Here is a 19,430-nt window from a genome sequence, read left to right on the forward strand (position 1 = left end):
TGTAGAGTACTGCCATCTACCCTTGTTCTGGCCTGGATATCAGCGCCTGCTTCTAGCAGAGCCCCCATCCTCCTAGGGACACTCGACCAAGCAGCACAGTAAATCGGATAGACGAGTTCCAGTTAGTCTGGTTCCGGATCAAAGAGCCACTCATGTAGCAGCTCGCCTGTCTCTCCACTGGATGCGAAGCAGCGCGAGTCAGCAGCTGCGTTGACATTAGCGCCGTACTGGATCAGGTAACGCACGAGCGTGGAATCCGCTTCTCCTGATGAAAACGCGGCGTAATGTAGAGCCGTGTGGTTTCCAGGATTCGATCCAATGGTTGGGTCAGCTCCGTGCTCGACGAGGTAATTCGTCATACTGCCCTGGCAAGCGAAAACAGAAGAGGTCAACGGGGTCCAGCCATTGCTACCAGTTTCGTGCACAGTCAAGATGCTATGATCTAGTATCCACTGCACAGTGTCTACACGACCAGCCTCAGCTTCGCGGTGTAAACAGATCTGTTTGTATTGCTCCGAGCATGGACATCCACGCCAGCGTCTACCAGCATCTGCACCACAGCTAGCGAACTATGATATGCCGCTTCATGCAGTACAGTCTCACCGTAGAGATTACGCGTGGAGTTCACAAGATCAGGTTACAGGGTATCTTGAGGGACCACCTTTTTCCAACAGTTCGTATCTCCTTCCGATGGCAAATCGTGTGAATTTAGAACGCATATTTCGTAGTAGGCGAGCGTCAGCCTCATGATAGCCAACCCCGATCCAGGTAAATAGATGCCACCGTAAACGGGCCATCAAAGACCAGTCCTGAGGAATGTTGAAATTATACATAGATGCGTATTCGAAGGTAACTGGAAAAAAAACCAGCCAAATCCCAGTCAAGGAGCGTAAGCTGACCAGAAGGAGATACTAGAAGGTTGCGTGGCGTAAGATCATGATGAGTCAAGACAAATGGCTCAATGGTCCTTGGTACCCCCACAGTGAGATCTGGTAAGTCTGGTGCTTGGGGTTGCTTTGATGCTTGCATCGCTCCCCGCATGGACGTAAAGTTCGCCCAGAATCGGAAGAAGTGGGTAATTTCAGCTGGGCCAGAATTCGCTGGAAGACCATAGCGATCTTCTAGCCAGAAAGACCTGCATTCGCCTGTCACGAGCGATCCGGCAGTTGGTGAGGTAATAGATCTAAGAATTTTCACGAAGCGACGAAGCTGCAGACCAAGCTTGACTGTCATGAACCAGCCCAGTTCCTTCCAGACAACATCCAAAGTGGTTCCCTCAACCCGATTCATAATAAGGTAAGCATTCTCTTGGGTCTTGATTATCTTTCGTACGGAAGGACCACGGATCCTAAGCTGGCTGGCGACTTCAGTAGCCTTCAAAGCATCTTCAACATCCGAAGGCTCATATTGCTTGGCTATGAGATTCGAGGAGAGGTTGAATACCCGCGAGGTAGACGTGCATGACGGCGAGCATGCAATATAGTGAGCCAAATCCGAATCCGTGTATACCTCTAGCAGCTCTTCATGAAAGGCTGGCGTCATGGCCGGTGAAATATGGAAAAAGGGATGGTGAAGACGCTTATCTCGAGACAAAAGCGAGAAGTATTCAAAGCGAATTCGGAATTACTAATATTCCCTCCCAGTCACATTGTGGCATCTCGTACTGGGAGCGAAATTGATCAGCCTACACATCAACTAACAGTCCAATCTCGTGCACTCAGTGAGCTAGTGGGAATCCTGAATCTAGTTCCAGGGTGAAGGATGCACGGCGCCTTGGTTGATCACTCTGATCACCTGGTCGCGCGACCTCAGGGCAGCACTGCTCACCTACTAGAACAAGAAATGCAGCAGTTTTGACGCCGGTAGTTCTTCGCTCAGTAGGTGGATGATTGATATCGACGTACCATGGTACGACCGTATGAGTATGCTGCTATCTGTGAAGGTAATAGAAATAGGTATGCAATCTCACACCTAGTGATCGACATATCACCTATAAAGGCTCTATCGAGCGAGGGAAACCATTTCCGAATAGCCTGCATTTGTAAACGATAGTCATGTCATCACGACGGGTCGGTCCTCTCCGTTCCGTGAAGAATATACCCATTTCCACTCTGCAGAGATAGCTATGAGATGCGGTTGTCGCGGATCCTTAATACTAGTATCCAAGGAGTATGACAAGACAGCCAGAAACGGCCGCTTTTGGCAGTCATGACAGTCATGACAGTGTTGTTTTGTGGCGGAGGTGTACTTGATCCACACTGCATGAGGATAGAAAATCCCTGCAATATGACGATTCGACATTCATCTTCATACCGAGTCCAATATAGTTCAATATCAGGCTGTCAATGCATTCACCACCAGTGGCTGCAAGGGATGTGGGTGTAGTATACATCAGGCTACTTGTAGAAAGAACTCATGGACACAAATACCATGCCATGTCCATTTTCTATTACTTCTAGTTTCCAGCTCCCATGAGCTAGCCTCAGGAATAGACCGAAAGAGCAAGTCAATAGCTATAGGACATCACATGAAGCCATCAATCATGCAAGCCTCATCCATCCTGCGCGCCACGACAATGCTCTATGCATACTTTTCAAAGAACCGGTTGCGTATCACAATGCCATCATGCCAATCCATGGCTTTGCGTACACAAGAGCCTGCTGACGATCCTGGAAACAATGGGCCCAACCACATCTTTCGTCAGGAACGTCAACTCGAAGCATGCATACGGACATGCTGTCTTTGGAGCCGCCTTACTCTCCGTGGGCCACTGTTCCGGTGGCATTGTCACGGTCTTCTACTATATATTGATGGTCCACCTCTTTACAATTTCGTGCTACGATTCTTTAGCTGTCTCGATAACCGCTGACGGTTTGCATCTGTATCATCTGCGTGCTCTAGTCTGTGCATTATTGGCGTTGAAGTTCTTAGTATAAATCTTTTGAGTATAGAAGCCATATCATGCCCTGGATTCTGAGCTCAGTAGAATATACTGGACACACCCAGACTGAAGGATTGATAGAGATTTGCATAACTCTACTAGTGGCAGTCATCTCTGTGGATCGTCAGCCAGGCTAATTGTGCATGAATATGATACCTCGGTAAGTCACTGGTTCACAGTGAGAAAAGGAGTCCTTAGGCACAAATTACAAATAGTTAGCGTTAGACATATTTAGATAGTCTGATTAATAGCAGATCTTAGTTCCCATAGATCAGAACGTGTTGATTGCCGATCTTGTCGATCCTGACTGCTCCAGGAATGCAACCACAACTCGGCAACTCTAAAAAACTCCGCGTTATTCTCGTCTATCCATCTCCTGATTCTTCTCTTCTCTTGCCATTGCCATTGCATCGCCATCAATTTCAGAACAGCAATGTCATCAGAGGATCCCCCCAGCAGGAAATCACTGCCAGCATGGCTCCATTTCAATTCCCACGATCTCAAAACCCTCTTCCGCTGTACGGCCGCAACATGGGTCGCCACCATCCTGATGTTCATCCATCCCACTTTGCGAATCATCGGCACAGCCACGTTTTTCGGATGGTGAGTTTATCATCTCCAGACAGAATTGATTTATCTGACGTGACAGTTTGGTCCTCTTCATCAATCCCCCTTCGGGAATCCTCTTCATCTTCATCCTGGGGACGCTGACCCTGCTGATTGGCATGGCCCTCGCCTGGGCCTGGGGTGTCATCACCATGAAAGCCGCGTTGGCTGCGCGTCCCCAAACAGAGACGCTGGCCCGTCTGCAGATGCTCGGACAGGAGGCGGCCAGACAGGCGAATGCAACCGGCCAGAGTGCGGCCAGCGTGCAGTCGCAGCTCGTGTATGACGGGTTCATGCTTGATGCGCGGGTTTCGGTCATTTACTTTGTTATGACTTGTGTATTTATCTACTTTCTGGTACGTTTGCCCTCTTTTTGTAATTATCGGGTGACTGACATGAAAAGGCCCGGCTGCGCGCCGCAAATCCCAAGTTCACGCTCGTCCAGATCTTCGGGACCATCATTGCCGATCTGTTCCTGACGATAGGCCCGCTTCTGCCTTCGTTTCGGGGGACGCTGCCGAGGATTTTGATCATTCCTGCGGCGATTGGCGCGGGATTGGGCCTCGTTGCCTCGTTGCTGCTCTTCCCGCAGTCGACGTCGCATGCGGTTCTGGCTGGTATGCAGGCATTGGTCGAGTTGGCGAAGCAACCGCTCAGATTGACGGCTGCTCGTACTGAGGATCTCGATTTGAAAACGTTGATGGCGCTTAGGACCCAGCTCATCGCTGGGTACAAGGCCATGGAGCCGGCGATGGGCTTCCTGCCACTGGATTTCTCGCGCGGCCGGTGGAATGCGGCCGATGTGAAGAGCCTGAGGCAGCCTGTGCGACAGGTTCTTGTGAGCACGGTGTTGCTGCTGGATTATCATATCAACCGGCTGAACGCGCGGGCTAATGCGGACCGCGTCCGGGCCATGTCCAGGCCGGCAACGCCGGTGAGTACCTCGGATGGACCCCGACAGGAGGCCAAGGGCGAGGTCGGACAGCGGCAGATGTTGGAGAGTTTGGAGATGATCGAAGCCATGACCAGTCCTGAGTCGGAGGCGCTGCGGTCCGGGACGGATGCCATTCTGCGGGAATCCAGCGGGGAGATTCTGCAGGTGTGCGAAGAGGTGACTGGCATGTCGGTCGAGTGCATTCACACGGTCAACTCGCGACGCTGGCTTGGCTCGCGGGCCGCGGATCGGTTGGACGAGTGTCAGAAGCTCCTGGAGAAGCTGCGCGCGGCGCGGGACGCCTTTGCCGAGGAGACCACCGAGAAGCTGATTGCGCAACACGGCGAGATTTTTGATGAGAGTGGAAGCCTCAAGCGCCTCGACACCGTTGGCGGCACGTCCATCAGCAGTGTCATGGCGGGCCTGGCCTTTGAGGAGCTGGTAATCTCCGTCGCGGACGCTCTGGACCAGTTTCTCTCGCAGATCGTGGCACTCCTCGAGGCCCGGCCGAAGCCGCGCCTGTGGTTCCCCACCAGCATTGAATACGCCGTCGGCTGGGTGCTGCGACGGGACGCTCGCACTCCGGTCGCGGGACAGTCGTCTGACCCGGACCCGGACGATCCTGCAGTCCAGACGGACGAGACGCAGCAGCTCTTCCGCCGGATCAGCCGGGGATACCGCGTCAAGCAGCGGAGTGGTCTTGGCCGAGTGGTGCTGGGAACGTATCACTGGTTTATCAGCGCCGAGGGCCTTTTTGCCTTGCGCATGGTAATCCTGACAATTGCCCTAGCGGTGCCGGCCGTCATTCCATCGAGTTCGGGATTCTACTACCGCGAAAAAGGCCTCTGGGGACTCATCATGGGGCAGACCACGCTGCTGGTGTACATGTCCGACTTTATGTTTTCGCTCATCTGCCGGGCCGTTGGCACGGTTATCGGAGGTGTCGTAGGACTGGCCGCGTGGTATATTGGCTCCGGCCATGGACCGGGAAATCCGTACGGACTGGCTGCCATCTCGGCCCCGGTTATTGTCATCTTCATGTGGGGGCGACTCTTCCTCAGCCCTGCGATGCTGCAAGCGACCATCATGAGTGCCGCAACCTTTTTCCTCATCATCGGATACAGTTTCGCTGATACGTATGTCCTATGTCCCTCCCCTTTGGTGTATACGCATACTGATCACTGACCACCGCAGACAAATACCTCAATACGGCAATCCCGGCGTCGGCTACAACGTCTTCTGGCGCCGTCTGGTCCTAGTCTTCGTCGGCTTCGCCGCGGCACTGATCGTGCAGATCTTCCCGCGCCCACCCTCAGCAGCACGACACATCTGCACCTCACTATCTAACACCCTCCGCCGACTAACAGACCACTACGCCCTTTTGCTGTCATGCTGGTCCCGCCCCAATAACGACCCCCGCATGGCAGAGCTGCTCTCAATCGAAGTCGCCGAGCGCCTCGCTGCACTGAACGGTCCCATCGCCCTCCTCGGACTGGAATTCTCCAGCTCCCGCTTCGACAGCGCCAGTCTGCGACAGGTGCAGGCACTCTGCCAGACCCTCAACCAGAATCTGGGCCGGCTGCTGCTGCTTTCAGCGACGCTACCGCTTCACCTACAGGAGCGGCTGGCGCGAACGTCAGGCGTGCTGGAGCAGCGGTCCATCGCGGACGTCATGGCGGTCCTGGGTGTTGTGGCACAGGCGATCAAGACGGGGGATCCCCTGCCGGAGGTGCTGCCGACGCCGTTGACAAAGCGCTGCTACGAGTTTTGGCGGGAGGCGCAGTTGACTGAGGTGATGCCCTTACAGACAGATTTGATCAGGGAGAAGGCCTATCGCCGGTACTGTGTCGGGGTGATGGCGTATGTGAGGATGTTGGCTGCGGTGGATGAGCTGGTGATGGTTGTTAAAGGGGTGTTGGGCGAGGCGCATATTGTTCAGCTGCCTCAGCCTCAGCCTTAGCTTAGCTTTGTATCTGATCTCTGTTATATATCGTGAAATAAGCACATAGCTGTATATATATGCCACTATTGCGCCAAGGGCTGGCGCTTTCTGTATTCTGTAAGGAATGAGCGAGACTAAATGCTAACGAGCCGATAGTTCTAATCACCGTTGTAAGCTATGAACAAGTCCCAATAACTCCAAGAATAATGGTAGGCCCAGTCATCCACCGACTGGCTATACCAAACGCCCGTTGAACATCCCTTTTCAGAATCCCCCAAAGCACCCTAAACACAAGACTAGGAAGAAAAAACCCAACAGCTAGAATGAGCCAGATCTTAGCCCAATTCCACCCCTCTTTGTAATATATACCCCATGCCCCTGTTTGCTTAACGGATGGGGAATATAGCTTTCCATTCAGTCTCTTAGGAAGCTGCTACATGATTAATGCAGCTCCTAGGTGTATACTATCAGGATTATTAAACAGGCTCATCATTAGCTGTGGTCTAATAGGTGAAGATAGTTTAGGAGGGACTAGGTAGTACTCATACTCTGCTCCTATCAGGGGAATAAGCCTTAGTAGGGGTATATAGTTATAGGGTTTCCCTTTCTCACAGATTTCATTATGGCAGCGGACATCAATGTAGGGGTGGCCTCTATAGGTAAACTATTTTATATTAGCAGTGAATGGCTGCCTTAATTGTAGGGATTGTGCCTACCTTTATGAAATGGATAGTATGAATTGTCCTTAGAGACCAGAAAGATCCAAATCTCCCTTTATAATTATAGTAGATATAGCATAGTGGATGGAAAAGCTCCCTGTCATCCTTTATATGTGAAATAACCTCCTGATGCAGTGTTACCGGATGGCCCCTTCTTTCAATGCAGGGTATGAGTTAGAGTGTATAACTGGAGTCCTTACCAAGCTTAACATCCTTTTGATCAAAACTGCTCCTGACACCTTCAGGCAGCTGGGCTTCATCTGCTATATTAGTAGCCCCGGTGTTGTGTACCCATATCAGACTTGGGATCGACATCTAGAAGAAGTAGGATGAGCAGATCTCTGGCCTTGTCCACCTTCAGAGGTGGTCTTTGTTTGTTCAACATAGGTATCCAGATAATCCTGTAGAATCTGGAGAGCGCCAGGCTTATATTTAATATAGTTGTCATACAGCTTTTCACCGCGTCTCTAATGGATGTCAATACGCAGCAGGACATATAGGAACTCCAGTCACCTATATTTGTCCACCTGAGTCTTCGATGATGCTCCGGTATGCTGCTTTCCTGAAGTCCAATACGAGAGAGAAATCGTTGCAAAATACGCAGCGGAAGGGATGTTTACTATGTGCCCACCAACTGGTCGACTGGTGCTGTGGCCTCAGGCATCAACAGTTTCCCCGCCTCTGGTCCTCGTTTCCTGTCCTGCTCTAGACCTTAACCTGCAGCCTGTCATCGATCTGATCCATCGTATAGACTACATTCAATCAGGTCCTTATGTCTAATCGTCCATGGCAGTGCACATACTGCTGCACGAGTTTCAGCCGCGCCGAGCATCTACGCCGACACCTTCGGTCACGTATGTCTACCTTTCCGACTTGAACCGCGAACGTAGCTAATAGGAGCAGACGAGAATCTCAGGCCCTTTGCCTGTGCGCTTTGTCGGCGATCATTCACGCGAAAGTATGTTCTGTATGTTCTGGTCATATGATGAGCATTTCTAATTGGCCTTGACAGAGACCTTCTGAAACGCCATGAGAGGACATGCAGAGTCAGAGAAGAACAGGAAGAGGTCGTGGAGGCTCCTGCGGACTTTCAGTCAAATCAGCGAGATCGACAGAGTGAAAGCGAGAGAGCCGTTGTCTCGTCATGTTCAACCCGAAATGGAGACCTCCCTGACCTTCCCAGCTCAGTGGACTTTGCCGCGCTGGACTTTTTATTTTCACCAGCGCTAGTTTCGGACAGCATCACGATGGCTGAAAGACTGGAATATCTCGCCTACTTTACGAGCGCCAATGGTATGGCTACGTTTCTGGACCGCGAGACGCTCAAACAGCGACAGGAGCTCCTCAAGGGGGTTGACCGACACTCGTACGAAAGAATATGCAAAGAAGCGCATCGTGCAGACTTGCTGCCAGAAACAATTGATCCCTCGCTCATCCACCTGCCGTCATCCATTGACGAGGATATGCTCATTTACAAGGCCCACGAGATCACGCAGTGTATCCACCGAACCATCACCACAAAGTCAGACAAAACCATCATCAAACTGGACTGGACCCTTGCCGTCCAACAATCCTGCTCCGCTTTCTTCTCAGCTAGCAATATCCGCCGCTTTCTGGAATATTTCTGGTCATTGTGGTACCCCAACTGTCCCATCGTGCATCGCCCGTCGTTTGATCCAGAGACAGCGCGGACAGCTCTGCTGTGCGTTATGCTGATTATTGGAGCGTGTCTGTCGCCGCATGAGGAAGACGCCGAAGCGGCCAAGATGTGGTTGGACAGCGTCGAGGAAATGGTATTCGGTGATGAGGTTTTTATGGAGAAAGAGACGTCCGACACGTCGTCGGGTCAGCTATACGACAAGGCCGAATGGATGAAGAAGCGCGTCGAATGTATCCAGGCGGCATATCTGGTCTGCTCACTGCAGAAAAGGGAGGGGTCCGTGGAGGCGCAGGGGCGCGTGAGGAGGTATCGACATGCAACTCTGGTTATGGTGCGTATTGAATTCCTATCTGCGAATCCGGCTAATAAAACAGCTGGCGAGAGACATCGGGCTTGAATCGGCCACGCATCGCAACTTGCGGCTGGAGAGCCCCTCCAAGTCATGGTGGAGCCAGTTTGTCATTGAGGAGGAATTGATTCGGTACGTCTGTCTCGACTTGCCCACACGCCACTCAGGCTAACGGGATAGGACTCGGACGTTCATATTCCTGATCGATGCCGCCATGGCGATCTTCCACCACGCTCCGCCACGGATGGTGGTTTCGGAGCTCAAGATGGACATGGCTTGCCCCGAGGCTTGTTTTCAGGCAGACACAGCTACAGAGTGCTTTCACGCCCTGAGGGAATGGGAAGGGTCTATCTTCTGGTCTGAGAGACTGTCCGTCGCTGGCGTGGTACGGAGGATATGCCAAAGACAGTTGGATGGCCACTCTGTCCTCGAGTTTTCAAAGATGGGAACGCTGAATCTGTTTACGACTGTACAAGGTATGTTCAGCATTTTACGTTGGAACATTTCTAACGATATAGCTCTACATTCTTTTACGTTTCATCTGCAAAACTCCTTGGTCTTCGAGTCCAGCCTCGCCCCGGTTCAAACCGGTTTGGAGAACTGGCGTCGAATATGGAACGCACGACAACCCGAGGACAAGGACATTCCCGACGAACCGCAGTCTATCTGGAAGAAGATCGGTTTTGTGCGGTATGCACCTGAATTCTGGCACTTGGCTCGAATCATCGTTGCCCGAATCATCGCCAGTGCTAGCGATGATCAATGTCCTCTGCCTACAGAGCGGGGTCTCTCTCGCTTCGATCATACTGACATGAGAGATATTAATGGATTGATCACGGAATACCGACAAATGAATCTGGGAGTTACGCCGTGACTTTGGTTCATCGAGCCACTGGTCTCTGTTTAACCCGGACGGTAAAGTTGGTCGGTTTTACAAACCACCTGTTCTCCGTGTCCCAATTCTCACTCCTCGCACTGAAATCAAAGTCTCGGACGATTCGCGGGATCAGTTTCGACATCTCCAGAATGGAGATGTGCTTTCCAAGACACGTCCTAGTCCCGAGGCCGAACTACAGTCGTCAGTATGCATATACGAGAGAAGTAGGAGAGACCTACTGGCATGTACATCTCGTTCATGGCTTTGAGCTTCTCCGGATTACTCTCCGCCTCGATCCATCTCTCTGGACGGAAAGTCGTTGCATCTGGGAAGACTTCCTCATCGTAATGGGCCACCCAGGTGTTGATACCCACCACCGTGCCAGCAGGGAAGAAATAGCCATTGATCTCGGCCCCGCCGTCTGGAACCACCCTCCACAGCGGCAAGCCTGTGGCACTGTGCATGCGCAGTGCCTCCTTGATCACGGCCTGGAAATACGGCATCTCCTGACTCTCTCTGAAGGTGACTCTGTCACTGCACTTTCCCTCTGCGGTAAACTCGTCGATCTCGCGCCGAAGTTTCTCCATGACCGCGGGATAACGCAGGAGGTTATACATGATGGCCGACAGACTGATGGCAGTGGTGTCCGACCCAGCGATGACGTTCGACAACCCCATCATGAAAACATGGTAATCCGTCACCTTTTCCGGATCCTTGTCTCGCGCCAGCATCATCTTCTCGACAAAGTTCTGCGTCTCCAGAGGTCCCCGCTCGGCTTGGCCGAGGTCTACCTTTACAGAGAGGCCCCTGATCTTCTCCTTGACGAATCGCACGATATACGCTCTCCCCGCCGCACCAGACCAGCTGAATCGGCTCAGTGGCCCAAAAAGCCGCGGATGCCACTCGGGGTATATGCCCACAAGAGTACTGTACATCATCAGCCGCTGCAGCGCGGCAATCGTTCCTTCGATGTCCTCTCCGCGATCGAGGAAGCCTCCAACAGTCAGTCGCGTACTCGCCATACAATGCATACTATATTCCACTCACCAAACCGCTGCCCGTAGGTAATATCACCAATCACATCAAACGCATAACACTGGAACCAATGGCCGAGGTTGAACTCCTCACCACGGGCCGCGAACTCCCGCAGCCGCATGCAGAAGAGATCCGCGCACCGATCCACAAACGCCTCGTAATGCACCAGCGAGGTCATGGAGTAGAGGCTCGAGAACCGCTTCCGCGTTTCCGCTACCATCGCTCAGCATCCATCACGCAGTGACACGAGCCAAGGACACGATTTATGCATACCATGCCGTTTAATGTTCCGATCAGGAAACAAAGTCCACTGATTTGGGTCTGGGTGCTTCCACCCCTCGTACCAGGCGGACTTGGTGAACTTGCTCCCCGTCCCGGAGACGGTTTTTATGGCTGCGCGCCCGGAGATACTATAATGGTCTGGGGCGATGCGGACGACGGGCCCGTATCGCCGGTGCAGGGCGATATTGTCTGTTTCGAAGTGGCCTGCTCGCACGCGGTGGAAGTACCAGAGTTTTGTGAGGCGGGTGAGGAAAGGGCCTGGGATTCGGCGGAGGGAGAGGGTGTGGAGGGTTGTGGAGAGAGTGCACAGGAAGGGGTAGAGGAGGATGACAATAGGGATGATGATGAGGTACATTTTGTTGATGTTAATGATGGAGATTGAGTCTTCGATTGTTTATCTGGATAGTATCACTCGTAGATATATATGTAGTGGAGAGTTGGAGATGTCTCTCCACCCCCGCCCCCACCGCCACTGTGGAGTCTGTCTATATGGGCAGGTATACTACATAGAAGTAGAGAACTAGACTAGTATTATTCCTATGCTAGACGATCAATATGTTATGAAGGATATTATGCATAATGTCAGGCCGGCATACCCGGTCCTACAACTAGAGCTACTTATCTGCTTCGATTCGAACGGGTATTGGCATTAAATGAGGCTAGCGACTCAGGATAAAAAGGTGAGAAAGTAATCTTCTTATCACTGAGATCCCTTATGTTGATATTGATAGTGAAGAAGAAGTGATCGTCGAATCTCAGAATTGCCTAATCGGGTAATAAAAGAGAGTATACGAATCTACTGAGCCAGTCATCATTCTGCGTACCGCACCGTAGATACAATGCATATGAAGGCAGGCAAGACAAGAGCAAGACCACCAAATGCGATGATACTCAATTGATAAAGAAGGGATATTCTCTCCTCGAACTACACCGGGATACTAACACTGCCCAACTCCCCCAATACCCGTTCATCAAAAAGCGGCATAGACGGAATCCGCCCACCCTCCCCTACAGAACAAAACTGATCGACACCTTTACCTAGCCGTCTATCCAACAGCTTCGACAACGAGCGCGCAGCCACAAACGCCATATCCGATTTCGTCCCCAGACACCACAACGCCGAGATACAGAACTCGCAGTTCCGCCTTGCGTACTCGGACGGATCGTCCGGCCTATAGCCGTGCGATAGCGGCGTGATATCATCAAGAAGAATATACGCCGCCTTGGCGAAACAGCGAATAAGGACAAGCGTCCACGGCTCAGTCAGGAACGCAGCCTCGTTCACGGCGTCGTGGTAGAACTGGATCCGGTTGGACAGGGACTCCCGCCCCTGTAGGGAGCGCTGTGCGATGGCCCCAACGGCAAGCGCGTTATCCCGCCGGAGGGTCGCGACGAAGTCAATTGCGGTGCGGGCTTCGCGGCGGCTTTCCAGACCGAGTCGTCCCTCGTCGATGCCTTTGACGGTGTCTGCTAGCAGCATGGCGGCGAGATGCCAGTGTCCTGCGACGATTACGTACCAGGACTGGATGCGTGGGGGCAGGTCGTCGTGGTTTGCGTTGCAGCTTTGGAAGAATTGCTTGTAGGTGGTGTTCCAGTGTTGGTAGATGCGCAGAGTCTTCTGGATGATTTCCTCCAGACGTTCGGGACTGGCGCCGCGGTAGACGAGGGTCTGGAGGCGGGTGACTTGTCGGAAGAGAAGGACTTTGACGGGGCTTGCGTCGGAGAGGATCTCTGCGGCTTCTTCGTAGGAGCAGGGCCAGCGGGGTGGGTTCGAGCCCTGGCGTGCGGCGCGTTTGTGGAGGAAGAAGTCGCCCCATAGGTCTTGTTTCTCCTTCAGGGCGCGGGTGTATGTGATGTTCCAGCCGTCGAGGTCGACGCTGCTGTCGGGTTTCGTATTGGAGACCGACGGTGAAACGGACGTTATCTGGCTGTCCTCGTCGGAGATGGCTAGTGGACGCTGATACATGGCCGCCTGCAGTGTGTCGAACATGACCACCAGCCAGAAAAGGAGGTTGACGGTTTCCTGGTGCTCAGGGTCGGCGTAGAAAGCATCCGTCTGTGGAGAAGGTATATCCATACTGGCTAGATCGATATTGCTCTGCTCTGGCGAACTTTGCGACTTTGGTTTCTGCCGCTCCAGACGCGTCAGTTTATATCGGATGGAGAATAGCTGCCGCACAGCCGCCTCCATGAACAATGGCGCGCTGTCATTCTCCAGCAACTCATGCAGCTCCATATCCTCATCGACATTGAGCGGACGCTGTCCAATGGAGAAGATGATGTTCGCAAACGCAACCCGGAAAGAAGGTATACCCGCTGCATTCTCCAGAGCACGACGCGCCTGGTTCCACAGGTTCTCCCGGATGACACGCTCGTGCTGCGCGACGGGTGAGGTTGGAGAAAAGCCATTGCTTCTCGGCATCTTCTGCGCCCATTGCGAGGCGAACGCCATGATTGCGGTGTGGAGAGCTCTCGATGCCATTTTTTCTTCTGCGGCGCTCAGGTTTCGACCACGGACAGATGCATACGCTCGATCTAGCCGACAGACTCGAGTACAGATCCGATTCGTCCAGTTCGGTCCCCATGCCGCTTGCGCTTTACTGGACAGCCCGCTCGGTGAGGTGTATGGGACTGCCGTGTTGTAGGGACAGTTCTGCTCCGTGAGCCAGCAGGACAATGCATTCTCCATGCTGTCATGGTAGATGCGGATGAGGTTTTGTGTCATCATCGAGCGGGCATAGCTGTCGGATATATTATCGGAAAGAACAAATAGATTATCTTTGTTTCCAGATGGATACAGACTGTCTGCTGGGAGCGTTTGTAGACCGTCACCGCTATCCGGAATCACAAAGCCAGGTGAGGATGAGTAATAAGAGCCACTCAATCCCGGACTTGAATCATCAAACTGTTGAAGTAGATCCAGAGTCTCATCGAGAGAGTGCGGTCCCGAACTCGACAAGCTCTGCTGGTAGTAGTCAAGGCTCGAACAACTGTCCTCGGCCGAGCCCGACGTTTCCGCATTGCTCGGAGGTACGTGTGCTGTATTTGCGTTCCAAAGCATGATACTGAACGGGTCGAGTTCAGACTCTCTGCTTCTCAGCGGTATTGAGACGGCATTCGGCTGCATCGACCAAGTCCCTGGCTGATCAGTAGAACCGTTCGACGACACCCCATTCCCAGTACTATTGGATAGCCACGAGGAGGAGTACAGCATATCGTCCAGCAGGTCCGTTCCCGAGCGACTTGAACTCATTTCCTCCGCTCTAGGCAAGCTGCTCACATTACGACTCTTCTGCTTTCGACCTCCGCGCGCGGCGGCGCGGTTCTCGACTAACCAGTTGAACGTGCATTCTCGATTATATTTCCTGCAGTTCGAGCACGGGATGTTGAGATTGCTTTCTGTTAGAACCCTCCGATTGCCCGCCTCCTGGCGTGCTGCTGATGCTCCCGATACAGATGAAGTTGCACCTTGCCGGTCTCTCCGAGCAGGAGCATCGCAAGCCCTCTTCCCCTTCCGACAAGGATCGCAGCTATGGTGCTGGCGTCGACGATGAGGCTCCATCGTGGCACTCACAGTTGTCTCTAAGCGCTAATGAATGCCGGCATACAAATTCGGCTATTACCGGGTGATGGCTATTGTGTGGAGAGATATTGGGGAGGGGATACGGTATGAGGGAGACCTCATGGTTAGGTGGGTTTTGAAGCTCCGAGTCAAGAGGACAATGCGGGGTCTGGGGATTGGCGGACGTTAGTGTTAGGGGAAAGAGTTCACGAGACCTGACTGGTTTATCGATGCCTAAATCTAGACGCACTAGGGAGAGTCGTTGGATCAGTGTGATGCTCTGGTTGGTGGGCGGACTGCGGTGGCTGATGCTATATCCACTTCGTGTTGGCGGGCGGAGATACCCCATGGGGAATGCCCATTCAGAGCTTCAGCTTCGGGTGACCGGAGGTATAGAGTTCTAAGTTTTAAACAAAGGACTGACAGATGGAAAGTTGACCAATCATATAGAAATATTCAGAAGCATTTGATACGGCAGAGTCTAATCCTGATCCAGACCACGGTAGACAGCAGACTCCACATCCAGCCAAAGACTCCAAACTTGAGGATCGGCGAAAGGCAAGAGTTGAGTACAGATCATCCCTGCGACCCCTTTCTCCCTATCGCACCACCACCAGAGGTTCGCCAGTCCTGCCCAGTGCGCCGTCCCTGCAGACCGTCCCGTGGGCCCTCCCGTCAGCATGAATGTGAGGCCCCACCCCTGAGGTGTCGACGATGGATACAGATGAGCTATTGCATTGGTGAGATCAGGCTTCGAAGGTGGGATTCCTTGTGCCGCGAAATCGGGAAGGTTGGGGATCTGATTGCGGAACATCTCGTCGACTGTGGCTTTCTCGAGTATTTGCTTGCCCGTGATGGGTGAGGTGCCGTCGTTTAGCAGTGTAGCAAGGATTTCTGCGCAGTAGCACAAAGTCAGCATTTTCTAGATTGACGGGCATAGTACGAGACACATACGGCAGTACTCCTGTGGTTTAGCGAAACAGCCCGCTCCACCACTGTTGAAGCAGCTCTTGATATCCTCAGCGGTCCGCACAATCAGAGGCCGCCGAAGCAGGTGGTCTCGACAGGAGAAGTGGCCATGAGCGTCTCTTTGATTCATGTATGCCAACTTCTCCTTCATTGATGCCGATGGAAACATCGAGATGTTATTCAACCCCAGGGGCTCGAAGACGTTGCGGTGGAAATACTCGTTCAATGACTGCCCGGTGACACGCTCGACCATGACTCCTGCCCAGTCGATGTTTATCTTAAACACAATTAGCAAAGGATCCTAGAAATAGCTGTGGCTAGCTAGACGTACCCCATATTCCCACTTCTCCCCAGGCTGATGGACCAACGGCTGCAGCATATCATAGATGTGTCCTGAGAACTCGTCGTAACCAACTGGCTTGCTGTAGTCTCTCAGCTTCTCATTAAAAAATGTATAGCCAAATCCAGCTGCCCCAGTCAGTACTTGCTTTCACGAGGAGGCGTCCACTCACCCGTATGGTTCAACAACATCCTCAAGGTGATTCCCCTACGCTTCTCAACCAAAGTCCCATCATCCTGCAACACCTTCACCTCTTTCAGCTCGGGGCATATCTTCTCAACTTGGTCTGAATCGTCCAAGCCCAATAGCCCCTGTTCAACAAGCTGCATACACGCAATTCCCGTGATCATCTTCGTGCACGATGCAATCCAGAAGATACTGTCCAGCGTCATCGGCTCTTCAGAACCGTACCCACGCTTCCCACTCGCATGCGCAAAATGCTCCTTGCCATCCTTGCCGACGACTACCACTACTGCACCTGGGATACCCTTTTGCTGGTCCGCGCATGCTGCGTCTACCCTCTCTTTGAGGGCAGTTACCGCTTGAGGAGAAAGAGAAGTCATTGCGAGAAGTATAGCCCGGTGATACGGTGAAATCCCGTCCTTTCTTGAGCGACCGAACTGGATATAACGGTCATCGTTACCCCTCACCAGATAAAAGCAATACCTCGGTGGTCGGCATCAATCGCCCAAAATTGCACTTCTCAACCAGTAAGTGGGCTAGAACAACGCCAGGTGGCAGTCAGGACTGGATCTGAAACGTCTCCCCATCTGTTTGTTGCTACTGTGACTCGGGGCTTGCGGATCCGCACGCAGACACCGCGGTCATAATTGCGATGGTCACCCGCCAGGATACGTCCTTCAATGCGGATCCGCACTGATATGCAAGCCAGTGATAACGTGCTGGCGATTATCGGGCAATTGTTTGCGGTTTTGCTTTTGCGTGCGGGGAAGACAAGAACAGAAGTGTAGTGTATGTTCTCCGCCTACATAGTGACAAAAGTACCTTGCATACTTCCTAAACGGAGAGGAACATGAGTTTTACCTCTCGAGTTCTGTTCCCTTACGCAGAGTACATCGAGAGGGGAAGCAAGTCGAGTATGCTCATTGGTGATGGGAAAGCCTCGGTTGGGTTAACGGTGATAATGCGGTGCTGCATGCATTCGTGTAACAATTCAGTCTGGACACCTCCTACATGGACTTAAACAGGTTATCCCTGTCCGGTGAGCAAGAGGGGCTGGATATGTTTGCCTGGATGAGCAAGGGTTACTCATGAACTGCACAGGGGCATTGAGCTCACAAATACTTAAAGCAGGTTGAAATCGTCGGTTACACGTCAGGTCCGATAGACATCTTAATTAAAGTAACTGACTCAAGCTCAATCTCAACATGCATATCAGGAAGGAACTTAGCGAATATGCCTCCCTTCGAGGCACGACTGGACCCTACGCTGATAACCTCAGCGTCGATGTTATCATCGTGGGAGCCGGCTTCGGCGGCATCTACTGCCTTTACGAGATGCGTAAGCTGGGTCTCAAGACCGTCATATACGAAGCAGGCGATGATGTCGGCGGCACCTGGCGCTGGAACTGTTATCCAGGAGCCGCGGTGGACTCGGAGGTCCCAGAGTATCAGTACTCCATTCCAGAGACCTGGAAGGATTGGACCTGGTCGACAAACTACCCCAACTACAAGGAGCTGAGACGATACTTTGACCACGTCGACCAGGTGCTCCACGTAAAGAAGGACTGCGCCTTCAACAGCGTGGTGGTGGAGGCCCGGTTTAACACGGACGAAGGCCGCTGGCACGTCAAAACGGCCGATGGGAGAATGGCGTCGTCCAAGTACCTCATTATAGCCGCCGGGTTCTCTGCAAAGCGGTACATCCCCGAGTGGCCGGGAATGGATAAATTCCAGGGCATCGTCCACCACTCCTCCTTTTGGCCGGGCGAGCACACAATCGATGTGCGAGGAAAGCGCTGCGCGGTTATCGGCACCGGCGCGTCAGGAGTCCAAGTCACGCAGGCCTGGGGTCCAAAGGCGGGCTCGCTCAAGGTTTTCCAGCGGACTCCCAACTTGGCCATTCCCATGCGAAAACGCTCCCTAAACGCCGAGGCTCAGCAAGAAAGCAAAGCGCTCTATCCCGAACTGTTCTCGCTCCGTGAGAAGGCCTTCGCGGGATTCCTCTATACATTCTGTGAAAAGAGTCTCTGGGAAGACAACGAAGAAGAACGGGAAGCCTTCTTCGAGAAGTTATGGGCAGAGGGGGGCTTCCGCTTCTGGGTGGCTAATTATCGCGACTACCTCTTCGACGCTGAAGCCAACCGCATCGTGTACGACTTCTGGTGCAGAAAGGTCCGCCAGCGCATCGGCGACCCAAAGGCCCGAGAGCTGCTTGCGCCGCGCGAGCTACCGCACTACTTCGGCGTCAAGCGTCCTTGTCTCGAAGAAACCTACTTTGAGCAGTTCAACCGGGAGAATGTCGAGGTCGTGGATATCAAGAATAACCCCATTGTGGCGTTCACCGAGACCGGTATCAAACTCGAAGATGGCTCCGTACACGAGGTCGACGTCGTCTGCGTCGCGACGGGGTTCGACGTTACCACTGGCGGGATGACCAATATGGGGTTGACCAGCATCCACGGCACGACGCTCAAGGACGAGTGGAAGGACGGCACGTACACGTATCTTGGTCTGACGGTCAGTGGGTACCCCAATATGTTTCATCTGTATGGGCCGCATGGACCGACACTGCTCAGCAACGGGCCCACGACCGTGGAGGTCCAGGGCCGCTGGGTTGCAGACGCAATCAAGCAGATTGAGCGGCAGGGGATCAAGTATATTGACCCTCTCCCGGAATCAGCTCGCGCTTGGAAGAAACGGATCAATGAACTTTCGGACCTCACACTCTTGCCTACTACCAAGTCCACGTACATGGGTGGGGACATACCCGGGAAAGTGTTTGAGCAGGGAAATTTTGCCGGTGGTATACCCCAGTATTTGGCGGAGATTCGCACTGCTCTTCCGAACTTCGAGGGGTTTAATACTGTTAAATATTAGGCAGAATATTCTGCTCTGGAGATAGTCTCAATCGTCTCTATTAGCTCCTAGTTACAAACGCTTGCTTCCATTCGAACCCGAAAGACCAGACACCGTACCTTGCGTTTCCAACCAATATACATACCGCAGTCCATAGATATGAGAAAAATTTTGTC

At 52.7% G+C, this 19,430-nt stretch overlaps 7 protein-coding genes across 7 annotated transcripts; 3 read left to right on the plus strand and 4 right to left on the minus strand.

Moving 5' to 3' along the window:
• Positions 1 to 122: 122 nt before the first annotated feature.
• NFIA_079720 (uncharacterized protein) lies at positions 123 to 1,542 on the minus strand (the record flags this gene model as incomplete). The annotated part of the gene is made up of 2 exons (XM_001259926.1): positions 123 to 569; positions 982 to 1,542. The coding sequence occupies 2 exons, from the start codon at positions 1,540 to 1,542 to the stop codon at positions 123 to 125; spliced, it is 1,008 nt and encodes a 335-aa protein (XP_001259927.1).
• A 1,832-nt stretch (positions 1,543 to 3,374) lies between these two features.
• Positions 3,375 to 6,441, plus strand: NFIA_079730 (uncharacterized protein; the record flags this gene model as incomplete). The annotated part of the gene is made up of 4 exons (XM_001259927.1): positions 3,375 to 3,544; positions 3,591 to 3,903; positions 3,951 to 5,617; positions 5,676 to 6,441. The coding sequence occupies 4 exons, from the start codon at positions 3,375 to 3,377 to the stop codon at positions 6,439 to 6,441; spliced, it is 2,916 nt and encodes a 971-aa protein (XP_001259928.1).
• A 1,487-nt stretch (positions 6,442 to 7,928) lies between these two features.
• On the plus strand, positions 7,929 to 10,025 carry NFIA_079740 (transcription factor domain-containing protein; the record flags this gene model as incomplete). The annotated part of the gene is made up of 5 exons (XM_001259928.1): positions 7,929 to 7,996; positions 8,155 to 9,133; positions 9,177 to 9,283; positions 9,332 to 9,627; positions 9,670 to 10,025. The coding sequence occupies 5 exons, from the start codon at positions 7,929 to 7,931 to the stop codon at positions 10,023 to 10,025; spliced, it is 1,806 nt and encodes a 601-aa protein (XP_001259929.1).
• A 7-nt stretch (positions 10,026 to 10,032) lies between these two features.
• NFIA_079750 (cytochrome P450) lies at positions 10,033 to 11,700 on the minus strand (the record flags this gene model as incomplete). The annotated part of the gene is made up of 4 exons (XM_001259929.1): positions 10,033 to 10,221; positions 10,268 to 11,022; positions 11,076 to 11,276; positions 11,337 to 11,700. The coding sequence occupies 4 exons, from the start codon at positions 11,698 to 11,700 to the stop codon at positions 10,033 to 10,035; spliced, it is 1,509 nt and encodes a 502-aa protein (XP_001259930.1).
• A 570-nt stretch (positions 11,701 to 12,270) lies between these two features.
• On the minus strand, positions 12,271 to 14,907 carry NFIA_079760 (Zn(II)2Cys6 transcription factor; the record flags this gene model as incomplete). The annotated part of the gene is made up of 1 exon (XM_001259930.1): positions 12,271 to 14,907. The coding sequence occupies one exon, from the start codon at positions 14,905 to 14,907 to the stop codon at positions 12,271 to 12,273; it is 2,637 nt and encodes an 878-aa protein (XP_001259931.1).
• Positions 14,908 to 15,388: 481 nt separating this feature from the next.
• NFIA_079770 (serine hydrolase domain-containing protein) lies at positions 15,389 to 16,779 on the minus strand (the record flags this gene model as incomplete). The annotated part of the gene is made up of 4 exons (XM_001259931.1): positions 15,389 to 15,801; positions 15,862 to 16,153; positions 16,208 to 16,344; positions 16,389 to 16,779. 4 exons carry the CDS (start codon positions 16,777 to 16,779, stop codon positions 15,389 to 15,391), a joined length of 1,233 nt encoding a protein of 410 aa, XP_001259932.1.
• An 825-nt stretch (positions 16,780 to 17,604) lies between these two features.
• NFIA_079780 (flavin-containing monooxygenase) lies at positions 17,605 to 19,275 on the plus strand (the record flags this gene model as incomplete). Its single annotated transcript, XM_001259932.1, has 1 exon — positions 17,605 to 19,275. One exon carries the CDS (start codon positions 17,605 to 17,607, stop codon positions 19,273 to 19,275), a length of 1,671 nt encoding a protein of 556 aa, XP_001259933.1.
• Between the last annotated feature and the right edge of the window lie 155 nt (positions 19,276 to 19,430).

The sequence above is a fragment of the Aspergillus fischeri genome, genomic scaffold, assembly GCF_000149645.3.
Source record: "Aspergillus fischeri NRRL 181 1099437636264 genomic scaffold, whole genome shotgun sequence".
Classification (NCBI taxonomy): Eukaryota; Fungi; Ascomycota; class Eurotiomycetes; order Eurotiales; family Aspergillaceae; genus Aspergillus; species Aspergillus fischeri.